This window comes from Syngnathoides biaculeatus, chromosome 15 (genome assembly GCF_019802595.1).
Source record: "Syngnathoides biaculeatus isolate LvHL_M chromosome 15, ASM1980259v1, whole genome shotgun sequence".
Classification (NCBI taxonomy): domain Eukaryota; kingdom Metazoa; phylum Chordata; class Actinopteri; order Syngnathiformes; family Syngnathidae; genus Syngnathoides; species Syngnathoides biaculeatus.
The window spans coordinates 25,223,875-25,250,128 of NC_084654.1; the positions used below are offsets into that span (position 1 = coordinate 25,223,875).

Below are 26,254 nucleotides of genomic sequence, written 5' to 3' on the forward strand. Positions count from 1 at the left end.
TCGAGTTTTTGTTCTTTTATTTGTCTTTTCAGACAAAAGACAAAACAAGAGCGAGTTTTGCATAACAGCAGTACAGCAGCGGCCGAAGATAGAAAATATTTTTGTCTGGTGTAAAAATAACTGGCCAGCCCATCGTAGTGCAAACGATTGAACCAAGTGAGGCACGCGGCACGGACGCTAACGGGACAAAATCAAACTTGTCCCAAAAGGGCCGCCGTTACTTCCTGCGCCGCGCAAAAACACCAACACGTACTTTCGACGAGGGTCGGAAACTTCCCGCGGAAATTTGAAAAGCTGGAGTAAAACTCATCCGTCCAATTTCCAAGCCGCTCATCCTCACTCGAGTTGAAAGAGGTTCCGACTCTTTGCCCGGTCCATTTTTTTTTTGTTTGGCTGCAAATTTGAAATTACCAGCGACTTCCAATAATTACGGTAATACAGGATTTTTGGACATGAATGTTTCCGATTTTAACTTCCCATTATTCCGAAACTTTTCAACATTTTCCTGGAAATGTTCCACCCTTTGACAAAAAAAAAAATCATAATTCATGACAGCTTGCGGTGCCTCGCGGGGCAACATCAAAAGTGTCTCCAATTAGTCTAATATTTACCAGTTTATGTTACATGTAAAAAATAAATATCAGCTCTAGTTTTCAGAAAATTAAAAAGGTTAAGAGTTCATTCGTTCGTCCGTTCATTCATTCAATCATTCAATCAATCATTGATTCATTCCCCGGCCAGCCAGCCCGCCCGGTCAGGACGCCAGGACGCCGCGCCGGATGATGTCGGAGCCGTAGCGTCGGCTGAGGGAGGCGTCGCCCCTCAGCTGGTGCGAGTGGCATCGTTTCAAGCAGGGCTCCGGCGCCTCGGGGGAGCCGCCGCCGCCGCCCTCGTTCTCGGCCCCCGTACGAAGGCGGGTCCGAGGGTGCTGGGGCCCGGGCGGAGGCGTGTTGGTGAGCGGCCGCAGCAAGAGTTTGCTTTGTTCCGGCTCGTTCTTCTCGCTGCGCTTGGGGATCCGGAACTTCCCCCAGCCTTTCAAGGACCCATTGGACACCCGGGGGACATCCAAAGGGGCGTCCTTTAGCTTACTGTGGTTGATGACGTCAGAATTCCCAGACCTTTTTCTGCTTTCTCCAGCGTCCGATGATCTAATATCTACCAGTCGGATGGAAATGGTTCTGTCCAGACCCTTGGAGCCGAAGCGGCCCTTCAGGGCTGCGGCGGAGACCTCTGAAACTTCAGTCCAACGCTTCCGCTTCCGGTCGTCATGCTCAGACTGTTTTTCTCGCAGCTGTTCAGGCACCAGGGCCTCGATCCGAACGTTTTTTCTGTGCAGTTTCACACTAACGCTTTCCTGAGCGGTCACCTCCTGCTTCGGGGACTTCATGGGCCGAAGAACAAGGTTGTCGTTAGGGTGGTTTGGGGGCCTGGAGTCCTGATCCAACTCATTGACCTGCAAGGGTTTGGCCTCAGGGGTTCTGGAGTCGTCCTTCGATACCGGCGGCGAGTCAGAGCGTCCTTTCCTTTCACGCCATTTCCCCTTGTCCTGCTTGGATCGTCGTTTGGTCTTGTGTTCCGAGTGGTTCCACGGGGTCCGAGTTTGGGACCGCTGAGTGCTCAGGCCCAGGATAGAGAAGTGACTCTGCAGATCCTGCTCTGACGGATTACCTGGTGACAAAATTATGGACGTAGCATTAAATTTGACATTTGTTGAATAGTTTAGTACAACAGGGGTCCGCCTCACCAAGCATTTTCATTTGCTCAAGTTTACTCATGGCCCATGTGTTTAAAAATATCAATGAAAATACAAAACTCATTGACACAGAAGAGAAACTCACTGCTGAGGAGCTCTTGGTCTATGAGCTGGACTTGGTGCTGGAAGATCTGCTCCTGAACTCGCCACATGGAACGTTTCATCTTCTCCCGCCGGGTCACCATGTAGGTCAGGTTGCGGACCTAAGAGGGCGGGACCGGGGTCACAAAGTTAAATGTTGTTGTCTGCTTCTTGCCCTGTACTCCCCCTCGTCCAACACGTAAGCCCCTGAGGATACGATTCGTCCCCTCAAGATCAACTCCATCCTGTAGACAAAGATATCTACACTTTGGAGTCGTTATAAGACCGCTACCACTCACTGGTCTTTCATATTCTAGGGGTCATCATCACAACTGAGGTGAAAGGCTACCATCTCCAGTGGGCACCTACCAGCTTTAGTCATCCAAAAAAGTTGGGCCTCGAGAGGATCTCGGGTCTTTTAGCCTTCCCAGGGTTTACATACCCCCTCCAATGGAATTTTAACCCTGTGCACAGGACTTAAGATCCTTTTGTCTCTTTCCCACCTCTGAGGTCCTGAACCTCTCCAGTAGTAACTTGGCCTTTCCAGGAGTTACTGACTGTTGAGGATCCTCATCCTCTCTAAAGAACGTTTCCAAAGGTCTTTAAGCCTTTCCTGCGGTCTCCTACCCTCTGCTTCATCCCCTTCTCATCCTTATAAGAACTATAGTGATTGTATTCTACCCTTTCCAAGGGTCACCACCACCCTCAGAGGAGGCTTCTTTCCTTTTCTGGTGGTCACCCAATCTGTTGTGGTCCATCACACTGTCCAGAGCACCACAATTGTAGTTCAGCCTCTCTAACAATTACCGATGCTTTCTAGAGGACCTTACAAATGGTCTTGTACCCTTTGCAGCGATCTAAACAAATCGACATTTTTCAATTGTTACCGACCCTTTGTCGTTGGCCCCCAGAAGACCAGTAGATTTCCCCCTCATGATTGTTGACCACCCTTATTCATAAGAGCAGCTTCTACGGTGGTCACTAATCCTCCCCCATGGTCTTTCACCTTCTCCAGGGCCCACCATCCTTACAGGTGAAGACCTACCCTCTGTTGTAGTCCTTTGACCTCCCTAAAGAACCCGATATTTGAGTTTCACGTTTCAGGGGATCCTGCCCCTCCCCAGAAGCCAGCTGCTCTCTCCAGCGGTCACTGACTCACCCGAGAGGGTTTATTCCCTCCCGAGGGCTAAAGTATTCTATTGTCATCTCATCTTCCATCGAGGACCCTCGCGATTTGTTTCTCATCGTCTCCAAGGGGCAACCACCCTTCCTCCCCAAAAGGTCCGTTCCCTCTCCAGTAGTTACATTCCTTGATGTGGTCCCATACCCTGGGCCTCAACAACACTTCCAATTGTCTTTTACCCTTAAACGGGGAGCCCCTACGACCTCCAGGACTTGCCTGCCTTCTCCACAAACTGCAACTGACTCCTCCAAATGTCTCTTATCTTAACCAGTGGACCAGGTGGCCCTCACGCTCTCACAAGGACTCATACCAATATTGGTCAGATCCTCTCCAAGGTTCACCAACACTCTCCCAAGAATTCCTCCTCTTGCTTTTCACTCTCGTCAGCATGCACAAGCTCTGTCCAGTACACTCCCTAAGCTTTTCTGTTCACCTACCCTCTCTTGAGCACCTTACCCTGCGCCCCGGATGACCCCAATCAGTTCCCGTGGTCTCCAGTCCTCCTCATTGGTCTTTCGCCCTCTCTCGGGGCTTCGTAAGCTGTCTTGGGGTCACCTACCCTCTCCAGGTCTTGGCGGAGGTGCGTGAAGAGCTGCAGGCGTCTCAGCAACACCTCGTGCTCACGTCTGGCCAGGCTGTCCTCCTCGTCCTTCTTGGGCGTGAGCAGCGGCTGGTTGAAGTTGGCTTTGCGCTTCAGCTTCCAGTACTGGTACAGGAAGTCGACTGTCTCGGGCGCCATCCTGAGGTGACGGCCCACTTCCTCGACGTCCACGAACTGGTAGAAGACCTCCTCCATCTCTTGCAGTTTCATCTTGCGGACGTTGACGCGCTTTTCCTGCGGGTCACGTTGACGAACAAGACACAGGGACGACTGCAACGACGAGGGGGACGACGAGGCAAGGGGGATGTGGCCGGGGGCGGCCGTGTCCTCTTCCTTGTCCCCTCTAACCCTTCCTCTCCGTTTGCCCTTCTTGCTCCCGAGGCTTTCCTCATTTTCTACCTCAGCGCTGGAGTCCCGCTCCCCAGAGTCAATGCCCTCAAGGCCAGAGTGCTTGGGGCAGTAGGACTTGAACTTGACTTCGTCGTCCTGGGTGAGGATGGTGGTCATCTCCAGGCCGGAGTGGAGGCCGCAAGTCACGTGGAAGGCAATGCGGCAGTTTTTGGCGGAGCACTGTGGTGGGAGATGGAGGGTGTTAGTCCACGCAAACATTAAGATACTACACAGACAGCCAGATACACACATTTGCTGAACCATTTAGTAGTTTTAACACTGTGGCTTCCTTTGACCTCGAAGAAACTAAAATTCTCTCAGTGTGGCATCAAACAAAATTAAAATAATTTTGGTGATCCTGACTGACCTGAAACAGGAGGTTTCACCTGATTTGACTTCAGACAGTGGGACAAAAAACAAATGTGTGTTTTTGCAGTGTATGTACATTTCTGGCTCCCACTCTACATATAGTTTAAATTGTATATTTTTATTTTGGAGGGCAAACAATTCCCCCCGGAAAGTGAACCTACCTGGATGCAGGCTCCCATCTTTTCTTTACACAGGCAGCAGTTGAGCGCCCACCTGTTGCTGGGAATGTGCGACACGTTGGTGATGGGCTCCATCTTCTCGGGGTTCCCGATGCTCACCTGCAGGCGGGTGAGTAGAGACAAGATCTTCAAAAAAAAAAAAAAAAAAAAACCCACAAACGGGTCGGATGAGATTCGCGAGCTCGAGCCCGACGGGTCACCTCTGGGATCCACAAGGCACAGCTGACGTGGACCCACTTGGTCCCACTGCGGGTGGGCTTCATGGCACCGCCCTTCTTCGGGCACAACTGGCACTTTGGCACGATGCCCAGGGCGCAGATCCGACACAACCAGCTGCCCTTTGGCACTTTTTGTATGCCGTAACATGCCTGAAAACGCAGTTGCCAAAACCGTTAAAATTTGACAAATTTGGCGACTGACAACCACGTCAGGGTACCGCATGACCTTCACCTGAATCTTGCACATTTACCTTCGCATCACCAAATGAAAAAAAAGTCACAATAAAGATGCTGTTGATTCATATTTCAACTGAATAAACTTGCTGAAAATGTGCATGTTCTATATTTGGTTTTTGTTTTAAAACAAAAGAGGTTTCCGTAAAGTTTGCTCACGTCTTTTAGTAACGCAATGCTTTCTTGACTGTGAACACACTCAAGTCAAATCAACATCCCCCAACCATTTAAATTGAAGTGCCACGTCAAAAAGATGCAAATTCAAAGAAGAAAAATTGATTTATGAGACGTAGTTCAGTTGAAATCACAAACATTGTAGTACGTTCGTATGCTGCAGCCTGGAGAGTGCCTTGTTGCACTCCTCTTCCGTTCGTGAAGTGCGCTAACATTTTTCCTTTTCTTTTTCTGCATTGTCCTTGCGGGATGACGACTGCCATCTATTTTGCCGTGCGGTCCAAATTATTCGCATGCATCGTTTTCTCCTGTGCCACAGCTGCGGGGGTCCGAAGCAATCTACGAAGTCAAGTTTTTGCGGCCCGCCCCTCCAAAAATTTCAACAAGTTGCGGCACTCGTGAGATGAACATTTGGCACGGCTGACTGAACTTTCGGGTTCCTGACCTGGTGCACGCAGATGTTGCACTTGTCGCAGAACACCATCTCGTTGTTGTCCTCCCCGTCGGGCGACTGGCACACGTCGCACACCACGTCCTCGTCGTACTCGATGCCCAGGCCCTCCTGTGTCTCGGTGGCGTGCGTCATGTTGTCGTGACAACGGCGCTCAAACTCCTCCAAGGCGCGCTCCATGGCGAACTCGTCCAGTGGCGGCAGGGCTGAGGCGGAGACGTTTAGGGAAACTCAACACAACCGACAATTCTTTCGTGCGGTCCCTTCCCAAACCACAATTTCAAATTTTTCCCTCCCTTGATTTATGCAAAACATCTTCCAATTTCTTTCCACCAAAAAAAAAAAAAAAAAAACACGACAATTTTAATAGCTTTTCCCCAATTGTGCTTACACAAATTAAACATAAAACGTTCTCACAAGTTTGTTTATGAATCACAAATATACCACATTCCCCTGAAGAAAAATCAAACCCAAATTTATTTTCACAAAAACCCCTTTCCAACTTCAACTTGAATCAAACCGATCGGCTTCCGCTGGGCTCCTGAGACAGAAAAGTCGCCAAACATATTTTGCACATTGAACTAGAAAAGCCGACCCCCCCCCCCCGCCCCTTAAAAAAAAAAAAACAGATATAAACAAATCCTGAAGTTACTGGACGAAGCCGCCAGCAGCCCGAGCCGTCCGGTGGACTCACCCAACTTGGCAAACTCCTCGTTGACGACCCGCAGCCAGGTGACGTCTTCCTCGTTGAGGTCGTAGCGACAGGTGCCCTCGGCCAGAGTCCGGATGTCCACGTAGCCGAGGGCCTGGGCGGCCGACGTGCGGATCAGCTTCTTGGGCCTGACGAACATGACTTCCTTGCTCTTGTCGCTCAGCGCCCGGGCCGCGGGCTCCGGGATGGACTGCGGGCTGACGGGCACCTGCACGCCCTTTTCCCACTCCTGCCTCCACGGATCGGCCAGGACGTAGTAATCCTCCGCGTTGAGCTGGTGCGAGTCGTGCACCTTCATGGCGGTGATCAGGTCCGTCCTGAAGACCTGAAGCCGACATGCAAAAATCGCCGCTCACATCTCGCTCGTGTGTGTGGATCGGGAAGCCAAATGGGGCGGAGGCCCCGATCTTTCCGAAAGCGACTTCAAATTGACATGAAAACATTTTCATGAGCACGTTATTATTTTGGGGGGAAAGAAATATATAAGTTTATGATGAAAACAAACAATTCTAATTTGATACTTTCTTTTAAGTATTAAATTGGCGGAAAATATGACAAAATTTTGATTTCACGTCATTTTCATTCTCTCATTTCATATTTTTATTTCGAAAGCAAAACGACAAGGTCAATCATTTGTGTTCTTTTCCTCAGTTACATTTTCTAATCAAAATGACACCATTATTATTTATAGGTTCAAGCACTCCCGTGACCCTCGAGGATAAACAGCTCTGAAAATGGATGAATCTTTATTATTTATTAATTCATCCCATCGCTTTTTATCTTTAATTTACATTTGTGGATGGTTGAACAAGTTGAATGTATTTTCTTTATTTTGAAAAGACTGGCAGGCAGATCACAATTGTCTTATAAAGTGAGACATACCTTGACGGTCATAAATTTTAATTCGGTAACTTTTTCACCTTATTTAATTTCCCATTGTTATTTTGTAAAACAAATTCAATCACTTTCATTTTTTTTTTTTTTTTGGGAATTAGATAACGACAGACAGAAAACTCCCTGCCATTGTTTTCTGCCTAGTTTACGTTCTTGTCCAAAACAAACAAATGAGAATCATTTGTGTAACTGACGTTTAATTTTGAGCTATCATTTTATTTTGGCTCTTAAGAAGTGTCAAATGAGTAAAAAGTATACACTACTTTTGGAAAAACAAATATAAATCGCATCATGTGCAAAATATGTATTACTTGTGGCTCCAGAATGTTTTCTTCTGCTCATAAAAAAAACTGTTTGCGCGTTCCACATTTTTCTTTTGCCTTTTGTACACTTTCCAAACCCTGCAGTCAGCTGAGGAGCAGACGGCCAATCAGAATCAAGCTGCCTCATGTTTTGCTTTAATTTGATTGGCCCCCGCGCTGCAGGGTGTGGGAACAGGAGATAAGGGCAGCTGTCCTGCACTTATCTGAGGACGTCGAGTCAAACAGCAGCATATGCGCCATCGGCAAATATATTCCCATTTATGAGCGTTGCGACGACTGCGCACCTCAGACGGTTTCTGTCTGCGTCCTCTCCTGGCCTGCGATGAAGTCTGGGACCAGCAGGTGGAATTGCCTGAGCAGTAAACAATTCAGTTGAATGAACTCTAGTTCATACGTGACGGCGTCTAGCTACTTTTCTTGCTCTATATTTGGCGGCGGCACCAATGAGAAAAAAAAAAAAAAAAAAAAACCTTACTGGCGTTGTCGGACTCGTCGCTGCTGCTGGGGTGCCGACTTCTCTTCATGGCGGGCCGTCTGAGGAGCTCCAGCTTCACCACACTGAGGACAAAACAAAGGGAAAGGGACGTCATCTTGAGAAAAAACCAATCATTCCCGAAATACGATTAGTAAACAAAAAACAGCTTAGCCAAAAGGTTGTGCAGGTGTATTACCATGCAGACGTGATGTCAACAAAAGCAACTAAAATGTAAATTGCTTTTCGTGTGACTTTCCAAGCATAGACAGACAATTTGATACAACGTGCTAAGTCCGAAACAACCAGAATTGGACCGCGCCAACTACTTGATACATGCACGGGATTCTCCTAGGTACGTTAGCGCATGGGAAGAACATTTTATGATGTAGAAATGCTATTTTTTTTCCTCGATAAAACTTGAAATATTACCTTCGTTAACTGACTTATTTCTTTCTGAAATGCATGACATTAAAAACTAGTACAAATTTGGCAAGATTGAACACATATTTTAGCCATACTAAACAATATTTCTAAGAATGACCATAATAAAATCCATTTGTTGAGTATTGAGTATATGCTTCACAAGCAGATTTATTAATGCTTTTGTCTCAATTCGATAATGAAGTTTATATCCAAAATTCCGACTTTGAAATTGCTAACGGCAATATTTTTTTTCCCCCCACACATACACACTTGTTTCTGGGTGTTTCATATCATTTTTTCCCTGCCTTGTGGCTCATTAAGGCCACACAGAACGTCAACTTAGTTGACAACATTACATTAATACCTATTCATAAACATTTTTGCTATTAGATCTCATTGGTTTGCACCTTAAATTTGGTGCGAGTATCTTTGGGGTTTTTTCCCTCCATTTAGCATTCAAACTGGTGATCGGCCCTGCTAGACTTGAAACAAAGTCAAGCAAATTAAAAATTTTGGCACTTTTACAGCATGGAAAATCACATCTAACAACATGTTCAAGCTTGTTACACCATACATTACATTATTTACAAACATGACAATAACGCATTTAGTTACCATGTAATATTCGCTGATCAGTGCATAGAGTCATACAGTGAGTTTGTTTGTGTGACACAATACCAGAAGTATTGTGGCTATGCGGTAAGGTGGTAAACAAACACCTCCCCTGAGGCTGAGAGCCAAAGTATTGCTTTCTGTGTATAAGACGACATGTTGGCTCACATCTCACACACGACAAAAACAAAAAACGATTGAACTAATAAATTTGTTTTGAGCCTTACGCGGCCACGCTAATCCCCAAAAACATTTAGGGAAATGACCCCAAAAGTGTTCAAAACACCTTATCTGACGTGGCGTTAACTCACAACAGGTAGCAGCAACGTAAAGGAGGAATTTAAAGTCGAAATACTGAGAAATATTCGATGGCATTAGGGGTTAAACGTCGCGAGGTGGTCCTGTCCAAGTACGGGGTACATCTTCCACGAAGCTAACAACAGCGAGCGACGCCGTGCCGTATGACGCCGTAAATATGAACACATACACAGAACCAAGTACCTTTAATACCACGGATACAAAGAAAACCCGCTTTTTTTCCCCTGGATTTTTAGGGGGAAAAAACGGGTTTATTTAATGCCAAGTTCAGATGTTAGCATTAGCTGCGACGCTAACCTGTCAGTGTCGTTACAAAACATGAGGGCCCAGCCGCCGACCAGCGCCTCCAGTGGAATATTCCATCATGGTTTTTTTTTTTTTTTTTTTTAAATTGTTCGTAATCCCATTCCCACAATTAAATGTACACCTTCCGACATTTTGCAGGCACTATCGCTCTAAAACCACCCACGCCATGACAAACTGTTTAAATGACTTGTTTAAAAATAATAATAATAAAGTCCGCCGGTTGACGACGTTATGGGACTCCCTGGAAGATGAAAGCTTGCATCTCTGATCCCTTAAAAATAAGACAAACTACCAAGGTTATGCTTTCCTAAAAAAAGAGGAGATAAATGCAAAGATATTTCGTTTCGTAATGATGCGCTCTGGAAGACACTTAACATGATCAGGCAACGTTTAAAATACGTTTTCAAAGGCAACCGAACGATTCAAAATGTCATTTATAGCTGTTAACGTGCGTAAAAGTTGGTCGCGACTCGGGAATAATCTTGAAAATTCACGTCGAGGACCAACGGTTCCGACTACTTTTCAAAAAGTCCGCCGGCAGACGACGTTAGCAAACCCGTGCTAACGCGTTCCTAGCTCGCATCGCTAGCATTTTCAATTGAACTTGCAATTGGTGAGATATATATATATATATTTTTTTTTTTAATTTACGATCCAACTCGGCATCGGTCGACATTTGAGGATTCGTAGTTCGTTCGGGACACGCCGCTAAAGATAAGCGACGGCCACCGAGCTGGAAGTCGTCACGAATGTGTGGCTAACAGGGGCCGCCATTGCTAAGCAGCTGAGGTCCGCAGCGGCAGCGGACGCGGCGAGCCACTGGTCGAGGTGAAGCTTTGGCGCCATTTTAAAATGACGACGTCTTGTCGTCCGGCCGCTTTCGCGGAGCGTCGCGGTGTGGACGGTACGTACGGTACGAGGCGCAGTTCGGGCTCGGCGTTCCACTTGACCCGCATTCCACATCCACAAACACTGAGACGAGGACCCGGGGAGGGGGGGGGCGGTGGGCGTAGCCGCGCCGAGGAGGCGAGCCCACTTCGGCTGCAGTGGCCACTCAAGGCCGCTGGAGGGCAGCAACGTAGAGATAAAAAAAAAATAAAACATTATAATCGGATTTAATATTCGTAATTTTAGTTATCCCTTGGACTTGTTGACAGAATCATGTCATCGCTATTCTTTGCTATATTAACGCGCATGGCGGATAACCTCTCAATCAAATTCCGTTGTTGGGGCAAATGTCGTTATCTCGTCTCTTAAAGGCACAGTGTTATCTCATTTTTTAAAAGGTATTTTAAATCTTTTATCACCTAACATATGGCGCCAGGTCACTCAAAACTACGTAGAAACGAGTGTAAAAGTTGAAGAGGTAAAAATAATAATATTGTAGGGCTCGTAAAAAGTATTATTGTGGGCACCTGACAAAGCAAGCACACAATTCAAATACTGGAAGACTTTTGCAAAAGCACTTTCTGAGGTCCGTTGTCTCGATTCTGATTTCTTCTCTCTTGAGTTTGACTTTCTCCTTGATCCGGATTCTTCACTGAGCGACCCCTGGTTCCAGTTTTACCGGGGATGACGTCACCGACAGAGACTCGACTAGACGATCGCCGATGTACCGATCGCTTCCTACCTGGGTTCGACAGTGCGTCTGGCTTGCTGCATAAATGGAGATTTCCAACCAAACTAGCTCACCAAATTTCCAGGAATAGCCAAACTGAAGTAATTTGCGGTACATAAATGAAACTAAATAACTGTTCTCTTATCTTCTACCTGTTGTAAATGAAGAAGACTTTACATCTTGCAGATCTGTGACTTATAAGGAAAAGTTCTTATGTCTCCAGTTCTTTGTTCCCGAACGTCGTACCAGGGCAGAACCGACTGCCAGAGAAAAATTCCCCGTGTGTTTTTGTATGATTCTGATGAGTCACCTTCGCGATGCACTGTTTTGAAATGAAACCTTTTGTTATTAAATGGTGTTTAAAAAAAAATCGTGGATTCCGTTATTTTACGGTCAGCGGGATTTTCTCTTATCTGGTCAACTGAAATGCTCGTTACCGTGGGGATGACAACGCCGATTGCGATATGAGAAGAAAAAATGGTGGGAAATAAACGAGTGTTGGTGGTCACCTCAGGACAGGAGGGGGCGTTCACGTAAGGCTTGCTGGAAGTGTCTTCACATACTTTTAATACAGGCTACAAAACGCGACGGAGCCTAACAAGCTAGTGCGAGTACTGTAGTCAAAGTTGTACGGAATAAAACACGGCCTAATCTGTCAGCTGTTTTGTTGTTGTCAAAATCAAACGTTATTTTTTGTGTAAACTATGTTGTCTTCGTCCAAATCCAACAGTCGATTTTATTTCGGAGAGCTTTGGTCGAAAGTGCGCTTTGTCAACGGCGTGCCGTTCTCCAGGATGACAAGATTTCGTCGTACTTGCGTCACGGTTTAGCCGGACTTCGTGTGGCGCCGTCGTCCTCTTGCGTATTTGTTGCAGTGACCAGTGAGCGAGCAATTCGCCCTCAGGCGGCGACGCCGGCGCCTGAAATTTGGCAGCCTCGTCATTGCTTGGCCGGTTTGTTGCAAAACCTGATCGCAGCTTTTGTCTCGCACGACGAAGCGAGCCCAATTCCATACGCTCCACGTCGTGTTTAAGGTGACTGGCGGATCCGACCGCCCGGTCCGGTGCTGACCCGATTGATCTATGCTGAGAATGCGTTTTGTTCGTTTGGCTATTCTCATTCTGCGGCATTTGACCCCCCCCCCCTTTCGTCACTCCACGTCGCAGTGTCGAGGCCCGAACGTATTTGGGGGCGCCCCCGTTTTTTTTCCGCTGCTGATTTTCGGGGCGTTTTTACCGTACACGCCGAGGGCAAAATTGCGGAAGTCTGGGCGTAGCGCCGTAGCGGGGTAAAATGGCATCTCTATGAGCCAAAAGTTGCAAGGGGGTGCGGCCCCATTGGTCACAAAAGATGATAAGCATCAAGAAAAAGTGGATCGCCATAAAAGCTCATTTAATACTACAAGTAGCTGACAGTCCCAGTCACCATAAACAATAAAAGGAGAATCACACCATCACCAAGATTTCTTCCATTTTCTTTTTCCTATTGAAAACGACGACTACTCTAAACGTGAAAAGTGATCATTGGGGTACTGGCGCAGAGGGCGGGCAACTCAATTGATTAATTCGCATAAATGTCATCTCTTGAGATGTACGTATCGAAACCGCAGGAAGCAGAACTGGAGGCGGCAGAAAGGAAGCTGCTGAGGTTGGACATCTTGGACGGGATGAGAAATGAGCTCATGAGAGGGAGGCACAGCCCAAGTCGGACGTTTTGGAGACGAGGTTCGATCGGGAGAGCAGACTTAGGCGGTTTGGACACGTCACGAGACGCCAGAGTCCGAGGACGGAGCCGCCGGGCAGAAGAGCGAGAGACAGAGAGAGAGGAAGACCAAAGGAAAGGTTGATGGATGTGGTGAGGGAGGTCACGCGTGACGACGGTTGAGCTGCGAAAGAAGAAGAAGACGACGCACGACATACCACTTCAGATGCAAAAAGATGACGCGAAAAGCGCAAGAAGTCATCTATTGAGATGCCATACCGCAATCAATCGGGCGGCGGAAGCCTGCCCCTGATTAGCGACGCGATTGATTTGGTCGTGGAACCGTGTGAGGCCGTCATTTATTTTCATCCGCACGCATCGATTCACGAAGGTCACCTCAATCGACGAGGACGCGCAGACGCAAATGAATCCCGTTTCTTCCTATTTGAGAGCCAAGATGGCGTCGTAGGTCTTGCCCGTGCGGCACACTTGGACGTCGCGGAAGCCGCTGCGCCGGAGCAAGCCGGCGTACTGGGACGCCGGACGCTCGCGGCCCTCCGTCTGCAGCAGCATGTTGAGCGAGAGGAGCTGCGTGTGGACGGGCCCGCGCCGGCTCTCCAGAAGCGTGGCCTCCACCAGCAGAACGCCGCCGCCTGACGCGGGGAAAAAGCAAAAACAAAGCGCACAAAAAAATCAAAATCGCGGTCATGCCGAGCGGCGACGCTGCACGTAAAGTACGTCTGAGCGGACCGACGCGTCAGATTCCGCTTTGTTCTTCAAGTCACTTTGCGTTTACCGCGGCGAACGGAGGCACAAACGAGAAACTTCCAGTGCGAAATCTCTCGCCTCTGAACATGTCCAAACCATCCAAGTCTGCTCTCTCGAATCTCATCTCCAAAACATCCAGCTTTGGCTGTCCCTCGAATGAGCTCATTTCTAATCCTAGCCGACCTGGTCACTCCGAGCGAGAACCTCAACATCTTCATTTCTGCCACCTCCAGTTCAGCTTCCTGTTGTTTCTTCAGTGCCACCGTCTCTAATCCGTACATCATGGCCGGCCTCACCACTGTTTTGTAAACTTTGCCCTCCATCCTAGCAGAGACTCTTCTGTCACATAACACACCAGACACCTTTCGCCAGCTGTTCCAACCTGCTCGGACCCGTTTCTTCACTTCCTGACCACACTCACCGTTGCTCTGTATTGTTGACCCCAAGTATTTGAAGTCGTCCACCCTCGCTATCTCTTCTCCCTGTAGCCTCACTCTTCCCCCTCTACTTTTCTCATTCACGCACATATATTCTGTTTTACTTCGGCTAATCTTCATTCCTCTCCTTTCCAGTGCATGTCTCCATCTTTCCAATTGTTCCTCTGCATGCTCCCTGCTTTCACTGCATATGACAATATCATCTGCGAACATCATGGTCCAAGGGGATTCCAGTCTAACCTCATCTGTCAGCCTATCCATTACCACTGCAAACAGGAAGGGGCTCAGAGCTGATCCCTGATGCAGTCCCACCTCCACCTTAAATTCCTCTGTCACACCTAAGGCACACCTCACCATTGTTCTGCTGCCATCATACATGTCCTGTACTATTGTAACATACTTCTCTGCCACACCAGACTTACGCATGCAGTACCACAGTTCCTCTCTTGGTACTCTGTCATAGGCTTTCTCTAGATCCACAAAGACGCAATGTAGCTCCTTCTGACCTTCTCTGTACTTTTCCACGAGCATCCTCAAGGCAAATAATGCATCTGTGGTACTCTTTCTAGGCATGAAACCATACTGTTGCTCGCAGATACTTACTTCTGTCCTGAGTCTAGCCTCCACTAGTCTTTCCCATAACTTCATTGTGTGGCTCATCAACTTTATTCCTCTATAGTTCCCACAGCTCTGAACATCCCCTTTGTTCTTAAAAATGGGAACTAGAACACTTTTCCTCCATTCTTCAGGCATCTTTTCGCCCGCTAGTATTCTGTTGAATAAGTTGGTCCAAAACTCCACAGCCATCTCTCCAAATTGCTTCCATACCTCTACCGGTACGTCATCAGGACCAACTGCCTTCCCATTTTTCATCCTTTGTAATGCCTTTCTGACTTCCCCCTTAGTAATCATTTCCACTTCCTGGTCCTTCACTCTTGCCTCTTCAACTCTTCCTTCTCTCTCATTTTCTTCATTCATCAACTTCTCAAAGTATTCTTTCCATCTATTTAGCACACTACCGGCACCAGTCAACACATTTCCATCTCTGTCCTTAATCACCCTGACCTGCTGCACATCCTTCCCATCTCTTTCCCTCTGTCTGGCCAACCTGTAGAGATCCTTTTCTCCTTCTTTCGTGTCCAACCTGGTGTACATGTCTTCATGTGCCTCTTGTTTAGCCTTTGCCACCTCTACCTTTGCCCTACGTCGCATCTCGATGTACTCCTTTCGCCTCTCCTCAGTCCTCTCAGTATCCCACTTCTTCTTTGCTAATCTCTTTCCTTGTATGACTCCCTGTATTTTGGGGTTCCACCACCAAGTCTCCTTCTCCCCTTTCCTACCAGATGACACACCAAGTACTCTCCTGCCTGTCTCTCTGATCACCTTGGCTGTCGTCGTCCAGTCTTCCGGGAGCTTCGGTTGTCCATCGAGAGCCTGTCTCACCTCTTTCCGGAAGGTCGCACGACATTCTTCCTTTCTCAGCTTCCACCACATGGTTCTCTGCTCTACCTTTGTCTTCTTAATCTTCCTACCCACCGCCAGAATCATCCTACACACCACCATCCTATGCTGTCGAGCTACACTCTCCCCTACCACTACTTTACAGTCAGTAACCTCCTTCAGATTACATCGTCTGCACAAAATATAATCTACCTGCGTGGTTCTACCGCCGCTCTTGTAGGTCACTATATGTTCCTCCCTCTTCTGGAAATAAGTGTTCACTACAGCCATCTCCATCCTTTTTGCAAAGTCCACCACCATCTGCCCTTCAAAGTTCCTTTCCCGGATGCCGTACTTACCCATCACTTCTTCATCGCCCCTGTTTCCTTTACCAATATGTCCATTACAATCTGCACCAATCACAACTCTCTCGCTGTCTGGGATGCTCAGAACTACTTCATCTAGTTCCTTCCAGAATTTCTCTTTCAACTCTAGGTCACATCCTACCTGTGGTGCATAGCCGCTAACCACATTATACATAACGCCGTCAATTTCAAATTTTAGTCTCATCACTCGATCTGATACTCTTTTCACCTCCAAGACATTCTTAGCCAGCTCTTCCTTTAAAATAACCCCTCCTCCATTTCTCTTCCCATCTACTCCGTGGTAGAATAATTTAAACCCTGCTCCCAAACTTCTAGCCTTACTACCTTTCCACCTGCTCTCTTGGATGCACAGAATATCAACCTTTCTCCTAATCATCATGTCAACCAACTCCTGTGCTTTTCCTGTCATAGTCCCAACATTCAAAGTCCCTACACTCAGTTGTAGGCTCTGTGCATTCCTCTTTTTCTTCTGACGCTGGATCCGGTTTCCTCCTCTTCTTTGTCTTCGACCCACAGTAGCTGAATTTCCACCGACGCCCTGCAGGTTAGCAGTGCCGGGGGCGGGCGTTGTTAACCCGGGCCACGACCGATCCGGTATGGGATTCTTTAGATGAACGCTCATATTTGTTTGGCACAGTTTTTACGCCGGATGCCCTCCCTGACGCAACCCTCTGCATTTATCCGGGCTTGGGGCCGGCCTACAGATTACACTGGTTTGTGCCCCCATAGGGCTGCATTAGAAACGTATCACATCATTATGTGAAAAGTTTCATATTTATGTGAAACTTATCACATAATGATATGAAATGTTTCACATAATGATGTGAAACTTTCACATAATTAGGTCCAAAGTTTAATATTTATGTGAACGTTTCACATCATTATGTGATAAGTTTCACATAATTAGGTGAAAAGTTTCATGTTTGTTTCTTTCGGCTTGTCCCTTTCGGGGTCGCCACAGCGTGTCATCTCAGATGACACGCTCATATATGTTTGGCACAATTTTTACGCCGGATGCCCTTCCTGACGCAACCCTTCTCGGGGAGTGGAGGCCCCAGTGGGATACGAACCCACAACCCCTGGTTTTCCAGGTGAAAAGTTTAATATGCATGTGAAACTTATCACATAATGATGTGAAACCTTCACATAAATATTAAACTTTGGACCTAATTATGTGACGTGTTAAGTTTAATATTTATGTGAAATATTTCACATAATGATGTGAATTTGTGAAAAGTTTCACATAATGATGTGAAAGGTTCACATCATTATGTGATAAGTTTCACATTATTATGCGAGCCGCGATCTTTTTTTTTTTTTTTTTTTGGTGTGGCAGTAATACGATTCCGTACATAAACCATTTCTTGCCACAATCTTAAACATTGTCCAGTCTGGATCAGTCCAGGTCAGCAACGTCGGTGTGCGTCTCCCGATCACCGCAAGGATACTCGCGTTTGGTCACAATTGCGCTCATTTGCCGCTTTGCGCACGGCGGTTTCTCCACGAGGCGACGGAGACGGTTCCACGTTGTTTCGTACGTGCCTTAAGCACAACTATAATCTGACCATATTTCCGTCTGTTAAGAGTCTGTAGTGACGCTTGCACTTGAAAATGGTACGCGGATTGATACGTTGAACTACTTATCGGCCACATCACATTTGCACAAATGGAATTTTCAAGATTTATGTTGTGTCAATGCCACTCGCCAACCAGTTTCGAACGCATTGCCAAGCATTCTCATAAGGTAGCCAACCTCATAGGAAGCAAAGCGTGAGAACCAAATGGAAAGGAAGCGCCGCGTCGCGCTTTCGCAGCGCCCACGCAACGCATGGATTAGTGGACGGCGCGCTGCACAAAGGGAAAGTGAACCTTTTCACCCGCCGTTTAACGACGGGCGGAATGCTTGTTCATTTATGAATTTATATAAAGAAACAATGTTGCTTGACAAGGCCCGCCCAAGAGAAAACAAAAATAGCAGTTTGGAGGAGAGCCAGAGGAAATTAAATTGAGGAAATGCTTCACCTTAAGAAAGGCTGCGCAAAGCAGATGTCTTATTTCCAGCTGGGAGGCAGCGCGAGATCCACATCACTCAGCCAAAAGCGGACTCGGTTCAGCACGGTCAGTACCTTTCGTCATCTCGACCACTTTTCAATCAACACAAATAGTTGAGGCCCAATTTTTGCGAGAGGGACGACGGACCGGACCGCGCCTGACCGCGGATAGCAAAAACCAGTGGAAATCGACGCACATTGCAAGTTGTTCGAATTTCCACCCAAACCCCAAAAAAAGAGGGAAAAAAAAACCGTTTTTTAAAAAAATGGCCAGAAATGCAGCGGTCCTCCGTACTTTAAATTATTGTCGGGCATATTTCGTGTCGCGTTTTGACGAGTCAAGTAAAAGCGGACGTTTGTCTGTCCGACGGCGTCGGCGCAGTCAGACGCGAGAGCGACGTCGACAATGTTTGTCGGGTCCGGATCAGGAAAGGTCGGCGCAGAGAACAGTTGGACCGCTGCACCTGTGACAGAACATTCTGATCCAAAGTGAAATTGGACCCGAACCCTCCTTTCACTTTCTCCAGGTGAACGTTGAACGTCGCCTTTCGATGTCTTCCAGGTCATCATCGGACACAATGACGACTTTCCCGGCGGTCACTCTTGTCCTTTTGCTGCTTGGTGAGTCATAAATGTGCCCTCAGAACCTCAGAAAGCGACTCATGTCACGCTGACATCTGGCGAAACTGCCCCGTCACAGGAACCGTCAGCCTGCCTTTGACTCGGGCGCAGGAAACGGCGCCAGCGCCGGAACCAGCCGGACCACCGACGGCAGACGTCTACACCGACGATGAACAGCTGACTTATAGCACATACAGTACTGGCGACCACATTTCCATTACTCACGCCAGCCATCCTGACTCCACCCACACTACCCACTCTGACCCCACCCACACTAGCCACTCTGTCCCCACCCACAGTACCCACTCTGACTCCACCCACACTACCCACTCTGACCCCACCCACACTAGCCACTCTGTCCCCACCCACAGTACCCACTCTGACCCCACCCATACTAGCCACTCTGACCCCACCCACAGTACCCACTCTGACCCCACCCATACTAGCCACTCTGACCCCACCCCAGTACCCACTCTGACCCCACCCATACTAGCCACTCTGACCCCACCCACAGTACCCACTCTGACTCCACCCACACTACCCACTCTGACCCCACCCACAGTACCCACTCTGACCCCACCCACAGTACCCACTCTGACCCCACCCATACTAGCCACTCTGACCCCACCCACAGTACCCACTCTGACCCCAACCACACTAGCCACTCTGACCCCACCCACACTACCCACTCTGACCCCACCCACACTAGCCACTCTGACCCCACCCATACTAGCCACTCTGACCCCACCCACAGTACCCACTCTGACCCCACCCATACTAGCCACTCTGACCCCACCCACAGTACCCACTCTGACCCCACCCATACTAGCCACTCTGACCCCACCCACAGTACCCACTCTGACCCCAACCACACGAGCCACTCTGACCCCACCCACAGTACCCACTCTGACCCCAACCACACTAGCCACTCTGACCCCAACCACAGTACCCACTCTGACCCCACCCACACTAGCCACTCTGACCCCACCCACACTAGCCACTCTGACCCCACCCACAGTACCCACTCTGACCCCACCCATACTAGCCACTCTGACCCCACCCACAGTACCCACTCTGACCCCACCCATACTAGCCACTCTGACCCCACCCACAGTACCCACTCTGACTCCACCCACACTACCCACTCTCGCACCACCCAACCTTGACCCCACCCACACTCACACCCACACCACATGACTAATTTGATCCCTACGACCACCATTTTTTTTTTTTTCCCCATAAGGCCCACTTATCGTTATTGTTAAGCTTCACCTCGGACAACGCGTCGCCATCAAGAGTCGAGGCGAGGACGTGATGATTCCGATTCTGGAACGGGATCACCTTGACGATGACGACCTGACGTCACGTGTTGACTTTGCACTTATTCGATGGACTGCGTGTGAAATGTTGTCTGTGGTGAATTTCTCTCTCTCTCTCTGCGTTGTTGTCTATGTTGATGATTGTTTACGTGTGTCGCCGTGGAAATTTCCCGCGAACGTGTGCCCAGCTGAAGCAAATAAAAAATTGGCCAAGAGTTTGTCTTTGTCTTCGATTCAGGAAGAGGTTTCCATAGCGACGGTGTTGCCACGATTGCAATGCAACTCCACAAAAGAAGCAATAATTTCAATATTGGTGCATATCTTGAAGCGGTTCTGAGGTCCCGGGTTCAATCCCGGCCCCGCCTGCGCGGTGCCTGTGTGGCTTTTCTCGGGGCTCTCCGGTTTGCCCGCATTAATTGGTGACTCTAAATTGCCCCGCGGGTGCGATTGCGAGCGCGGCCGTTTGTCTCCGTGTGCCCTGCGATTGACCGGCGACCGGTTCGGGGTTCACCCTTGCCTCCTGCTTGTTGACGGCACTCCCACGACCCTCATGAGGATAAGCAGCTCAGAAAATGGATGGATGGATCTTGAAGCTACACAAAATGAGCCAAATAAGTACTTCAAAGTGTCAGGAAGTACACTTGTCTACAAACAGAAATATGGTCGCATAATAGTTGCGCTTCAGGCATGTACGAAACCAACTACGGGAACCGTCGGATCACCTTGGCAACGGAGCTCAAATCAAGTCGAGAAAGTGCCGGTGCACGAGCAGCGCAATTGCGCCCCCAACATTTTTACTTGATAAAAACCTGACTGGAGCTTGTAAGATAAGCGATATCAACAATGTTTTTCAAAGCCAGCCAAAACTGCCTTTGTTTGGCTCAAGGGTAAAACGTCCAGCGACTTGAACGAGTCGTTTGAATCCGATTATCGGATTAGGTTTGAATTTCGTCGGACAATTTCTCGATAAATGCATCCAAACTCCTCGGGAGAAGCTTCATCATGTAACAAGACGGTGACCCAAAAACACAACAAAAACGTGGAAGGTCACTCACCGGACTTTGACCCAATAGAGAATGGATTTTACTTCTTGAAGGGAGAAACTGAAAGCGGCAGCGCTAAAGGCCCGGAAAAGCATTTCAAAGGAAGAACACGCCACACGCTACAATCCGGTGAAGTCGACGCGTCGCAGCCTTGATGCATTTATTGTGGGGGAGGGTTATGCCAACAAATATGAAATATTACTCACTTATGTCTGCTCACTTGAAAAGAGGGTGGCTAAAAAAAAAAAAAAACCAAAAAGGGGCGGTGTCCTGACTTGTTTAACATAGTTAGATGTAAATCAAATCAATGAAAGTATCCCATTTCAATAAATGTGTTATTTATGGAGATGGATCGGTAAGGTGCGATGCGATGCCCCAATAATAACGAAACAATAGGAAAGAAAAGAAAGTTACGCGTGATCAAGTCCAGTGCGACAATCCGCCAGGGGGGCCTCACCTGGTCTGCAGACGTCGCAGATCCTCTTGAGAAGATTCACGCATTTGTCTTCAGACCAGTCGTGGATGATGCGAGCCAGGACGTACAAGTCGGCGACAGGAAGTTCATCGTGGAAAAAATCTCCTGAAAGAGGGAACAAGCCGAAACACGGATTTTATAAATCGGACAGAGTGCCGTTCTCAGCTGTGAATACGGTACCAGTACACGCATCCCGTTGTCAGTACTAGAAATTCTGTTGCCCGGGCGAACACAGCAACGCCTCAGCGCGTCCAGCAGATGGTGCTGTTCAGCTTTCGCCATTGCGAGGGTGTGGGGGACCGGCTCGAATTTGGGATTTTTTCTTTTTTTTCTAAACCCGACAAGTCTTGAATAAGTGGGGATAAATGGACAGTGGGCGTTTTTCAGGGTTGGTTCCCCAAACAAAAGAATAATAATAAAAAAATAAAAAAACAAACATAAAGGTGGTGGCTGTGGGGGCGGAGAACTGACGACGATCCGTGAGTATGAAAAAAGTCTGCTGTATTTGGAATTACAGTAAAAAAAAAAGGTGCCTGGTACTGCATTTACGGGCGGCAGGACGGCAGTTGGCTACCGCTCTGGAATGCGAAGGTGTCGTCCGCCTGCAGGAAGTACTTCCTGGCCATTTCCACCACCGCCGGCATGTCGAACACGGTGACGGAGGACGACGGGTACGCCTTGGTCATCTCGCGGGCCAGCGCACCCGTGCAGCCTGGGGGGTCGGGACCAGGGACAGTAAGCGACTCGTACTGTACTCGGAAACGATACAATACATCGGGAATGCACGTCGGGGGAAACGCTTTGGTTTGGGTTCTCAGCATATTCATGTCAACATTTGAAGCTACCGAGAAATGGTTGGAAATTCATTCTATTCCCCCCCAAAAATGGCGAGCATTACTGTATACTGTACACAAAAATAAATAAATAAATAAATAAATAAATAAATGGGCTTGATCGTGTGTATCCTTCATGGCTGCTAGCTTTTAGTGTGCTAACTTTCTACCGAGGCCGTACGTGTTCTTACCTCCGAGGTCGACGATGTCACGGAAGCCGGCCAGGCTGAACGCCATCACCACGTCGTGTCCGTCCAGAACCCAGCAGGAGTTCATCAGGCTCATGAACTTCAACATATCCTTGTCGGACCTGGCGAACGTGCGGCGGTGGTGTCGTGTAAACACAAGAAATGTGACGGTCCTCCCTTTGGAGACCCACCTGTAGATGGCTTGGAAGACCTCCTCGGGCGGGATGCCGAAGGCCTTCTGGTACTGATTCTTGCCCTCCCTGTGAGAAGAAGTTGCAGGACGCAAAGAACAAAAGAAAAGCATCAGGCAATTTTTACACCCGAATCTTCACACAGACCTGACGGCATCCGCTAGGTTGTTCCACAGCTGGTAGCCCGTCTGTGACCGGTAGATCGCCACGTGGTGCAGCGACTTGGCGCCGCCTTTGGCCAAGTACATGCTGGCCACTTCGCTGTTGCTGTAGAGAGCTGAAGCCGGACAAAAGATGTCAGGTGTTAAGAGCGAGGCCAAACTTTTTCCAAGACTAAAGTCCAGACGGGAAATGGTGGGAGGTGAAGTGGTAGCAGTAGTTGTGATGGTTGTGGTAGTAATATTAATAATTGTGTTGCTGTTAGTGGAGGACGTAGTAGTAGTAGTAGTAGTAGTAGTACTATCAATAGAAAAGGGCCTGTAGTAGTGGTCATGGTCGACTACTAGTAGTAGCAGTGGTGGTGGTCGTCACCTGTCCCGTCCTCCTGCGTCTCCACGTGGAGTAACTCCATGCCCACCAGAGCGTCCAACAGTCGCTCTGTTCCGCCCACGCTGGCGTTGCACGACACCGCCACCTGTTGGGCAGTCAGGGCACACGGGGGCGCCGTCAAGAGGTCGAAGATGCCCAGCTCGCAAGCCGAGAAGATCACCTGAACGGACAGACGTGCGGTACAAACTTTTCAGCTCAGGTTGGGGGACACCAGCTCATCCACGTGCGCTATCAGCACCGGGGCACCCCAAGGTTGTGTCCTCTCCCCTCTGCTCCTCCGCTTTACTCGCTCTACACAAACGATTGCACCTCGAGACATGTGACTGTCAAACTCCTGAAGTTCCCAGATGACACCACGGTCATTGGCCTCATCGAAGACGGCGACAAGTCTGCGTACCGACAGGAAGGTGGTCAACGCAACCTGCCGTTGAACACTCGAAAGACTGAGAGAAGATTGTGGACTTCACCACAGCTGCCCCTGACACTGTCCAACTGTCTCGCGTCAATCATCAAGACCTTCAAGTTCTTGGGAATTACAGTCTCAGAGGACCTGACGTGGGAGACAAACATGAACTCCATCCTCAAAAAACCCCAGCAAAGGATGAACTTCTTGCGGCTTCTGAGGAAGCACGGCCCGTCACAAGAGCTGCTGAGACAGTTCTACATCGCAGTCATCCAATCAGTACTGTGTACCTCCAGCACAGTTCTGGTTTGGGGCCGCCACAAAAAAAAAGGATAAACTGAGACTGCAAAACCGCTGAACGGATTGTCGGCGCCACCCTGCCCACTGTTGAAGACTTGCACGCAACTTGAACTGGGTCCTGGGCAGGCAGGATCCTTCCGGACCGTCCACCAGCTCTTCGGGCTCCTTCCGTCAGGTAAGCGCTACCGATCCACGCGAGTCAAAACTAGCAGGCATTCAAACAGTTTTTTCCCTCTTGCAATGAAGTCATTAAATTCTTGGCCAGCGAACCCACACATTTTTTTGCCTTTGTACTGTTATTGGGACACACCCAATCTCTCTTCGTATTAGTAATGTATCCTGTCGACAAGTCATGACTTTAACCTGCTCCCTTTGCACAATTGTGGTTGGACTGGTCTGTAACGGGGAACTGCGAACCTCTGTACAAGTTTAACATCATGTGGGGCCTTGACGCGTTCTAATCATCTGTAACGAATCTGCATCTTGCACATCTGGGACTCTTCTTAGGAACGGTTGCCGATCATTTGAGCGCCTCTTGTCCTTTGTTCTGAATGTCGTACCAGAGCGCCACCGACTGCCGGAGAAAAATTCCTTGTGTTTTGTTCCATATTTGGCCGTTAAAGCTAATTCTTGTCTTTGCACTTTTTGTGTTCAGCTTGCTTGCTGTATGTCAAACGCTCGCATGTTAGCATTTTACACATTCTCTTTTGAAATCGTGCCTGACTATGTAAAATTCTTAATTTGCAACATTGCTGTTTGAACTTGTGTTTGCTGGCCTCAAAAGTCAAATATTGACTTCAAACCAGAAGCGTCAGTTTTAAGGTGCGATGAAAATCCAACGCCCAAAAAGCAAACAATCGAACATCAACAAGTCAAATACGGTACACCGTTAGAGCGGAGATTAAAGCCTCAACGTTGCATTTATGCATCCATCCATTTTCTCCGCTGCTGATTCTCACAAGGGTGACGCCACCTCTGTAGCTTATCCCAGCTGTCATCGGGCAGGAGGCGAGACGCACCCTGAACTGGTTGCCATCCGATCGCAGGGCAAACAGCCATTCACGCTTCCATTAACGCCCACGGACAATACGGAGTTTTCAGTTAATGCATGTTTTAGGGAGGCAGCGGGAAACCGGAGCCGTGGGACCGTTATTTGAACCTCAGTCCTCAGAACTGTGAGGCAGACGTTTAAACCAGTTGCACTGAAAGAAACTGAAACTGAATTTGTGACCTTTACTGTCCCAGATTGTGGTCAACTACGCTATCCCGGCCTCAGTTTGCCCCAAGAAGTGCAGCATTTTAGAATGGTGAATAAAATGAAGGCGAGAGGCTTACCTTGGACACCATGAAGCTGTCAAAGTACTCGAGCAGTTTAAACGGGTAGTCCAGCTCGCTCTGGGACAGTTGCTCGGCCATCTCCGTTCCTCACGATCAAGGAGACCAAGTCAATTCTCGGGATCAGGGCTCCGCGGAGGCGATTGTCACGTGATTGTTGGAAAGCGGGAGGGGGCTGGAGTTGGGACGGAGGAGGTGGGGTGCATCCCTGCTGTCGAAACTATTCAGCTCGTTGGGGGGGAGCAGTTCCACAAGTGGCCGCGGCGAGGGTGGCGCTATCGGTTGACCTTGACATTCAATGACTTCACTTGGATCATGAAGGCCTCCAAATTCTTTTATTGCTTCACAATTTGGCCAAACAGCCCTCCAAAAATGGCTCGGAATTGTTTTGCATCCCATTCGAATGTACTTTTTTTCTTGTTTCCATTCCTCCTCCCGAGGTAGGATCCGGATTGTTGCGTCTTCATGGATGTTACCGGCGAGGCTGGGCGCAGTTCCGCAAATGGCCGCTGCGAGGGGCAGCGCTGTCTTCCGCTCTTGCAATTTAAATGAGCAGAATTTAATTTCGAAGAAGAAAGCAGGTTCGTTTCCCGAGTAAAAGCGACCCAAAAAACAAAAACTTTTTTTTTTTTTTTTTGCCATTATAATGTTTTTTATTTTTTTTATTTGGGATTAATCCCCATCCTCTTCTGTGAGTTTACTTACCACTAAACCTGATTGTTGTCTTCGTTTCGTGTTTCAATACAACTCTCAAACGACACAATCTATTGAAAAACGTAAAAAAGATGTAAATATTGCAGGTTGTTTTTTGTGTGCGTGAGTGTCTGGGGGGGGGGTTACAGATTGTTTTTTCAATATCGTTTGCTTTTTAAAATACTAATACGTTGAAAGAACACAATA

General features: G+C 48.2%; 2 protein-coding genes and 1 long non-coding RNA gene across 8 annotated transcripts in view; 1 reads left to right on the forward strand and 2 right to left on the reverse strand.

Moving 5' to 3' along the window:
* Positions 1–11,245, reverse strand: jade1 (jade family PHD finger 1). Of its 3 annotated transcripts, XM_061843437.1 has the most exons (11): positions 11,112–11,245; positions 10,609–10,759; positions 8,038–8,120; positions 7,847–7,914; positions 6,328–6,670; positions 5,628–5,839; positions 4,757–4,924; positions 4,539–4,655; positions 3,577–4,188; positions 1,839–1,956; positions 1–1,668 (listed from the first exon to the last, which is right to left on the reverse strand). In XM_061843437.1, exons 2-11 carry the CDS (start codon positions 10,650–10,652, stop codon positions 755–757), a joined length of 2,679 nt encoding a protein of 892 aa, XP_061699421.1. In that variant the 5' UTR covers positions 10,653–10,759; positions 11,112–11,245; the 3' UTR covers positions 1–754. The 3 variants fall into 3 exon arrangements, with proteins under 3 accessions (XP_061699421.1, XP_061699422.1, XP_061699423.1); XM_061843438.1 differs by lacking the exons at positions 10,609–10,759; positions 11,112–11,245 and adding an exon at positions 9,688–9,854; XM_061843439.1 differs by lacking the exons at positions 10,609–10,759; positions 11,112–11,245 and adding an exon at positions 9,076–9,626.
* LOC133513089 (uncharacterized) lies at positions 10,176–19,124 on the forward strand. Its single transcript, XR_009798392.1, has 4 exons — positions 10,176–10,309; positions 11,207–11,847; positions 18,660–18,718; positions 18,798–19,124. It is a non-coding gene; the product is annotated as an uncharacterized LOC133513089 (long non-coding RNA).
* asmt2 (acetylserotonin O-methyltransferase 2) overlaps positions 12,686–26,254 on the reverse strand; it is a 15,323-nt gene continuing 1,754 nt past the window's right edge. The window contains exons 2-10 of one of the 4 annotated variants that reach the window (XM_061843441.1): positions 26,060–26,118; positions 25,355–25,890; positions 23,299–23,476; positions 22,915–23,044; positions 22,768–22,836; positions 22,580–22,698; positions 22,130–22,267; positions 21,538–21,660; positions 12,686–13,668 (exon numbers count right to left, since the gene is read on the reverse strand). In XM_061843441.1, coding sequence (XP_061699425.1) covers positions 13,457–13,668; positions 21,538–21,660; positions 22,130–22,267; positions 22,580–22,698; positions 22,768–22,836; positions 22,915–23,044; positions 23,299–23,476; positions 25,355–25,435 — 1,050 coding nt within the window. In that variant the 5' untranslated portion in view covers positions 25,436–25,890; positions 26,060–26,118 and the 3' untranslated portion in view covers positions 12,686–13,456. The remainder of the gene's footprint in view (positions 13,669–21,537; positions 21,661–22,129; positions 22,268–22,579; positions 22,699–22,767; positions 22,837–22,914; positions 23,045–23,298; positions 23,477–25,354; positions 25,891–26,059; positions 26,119–26,254) is intronic. The other 3 variants (XR_009798391.1, XM_061843440.1, XM_061843442.1) reach the window with 3 other exon arrangements.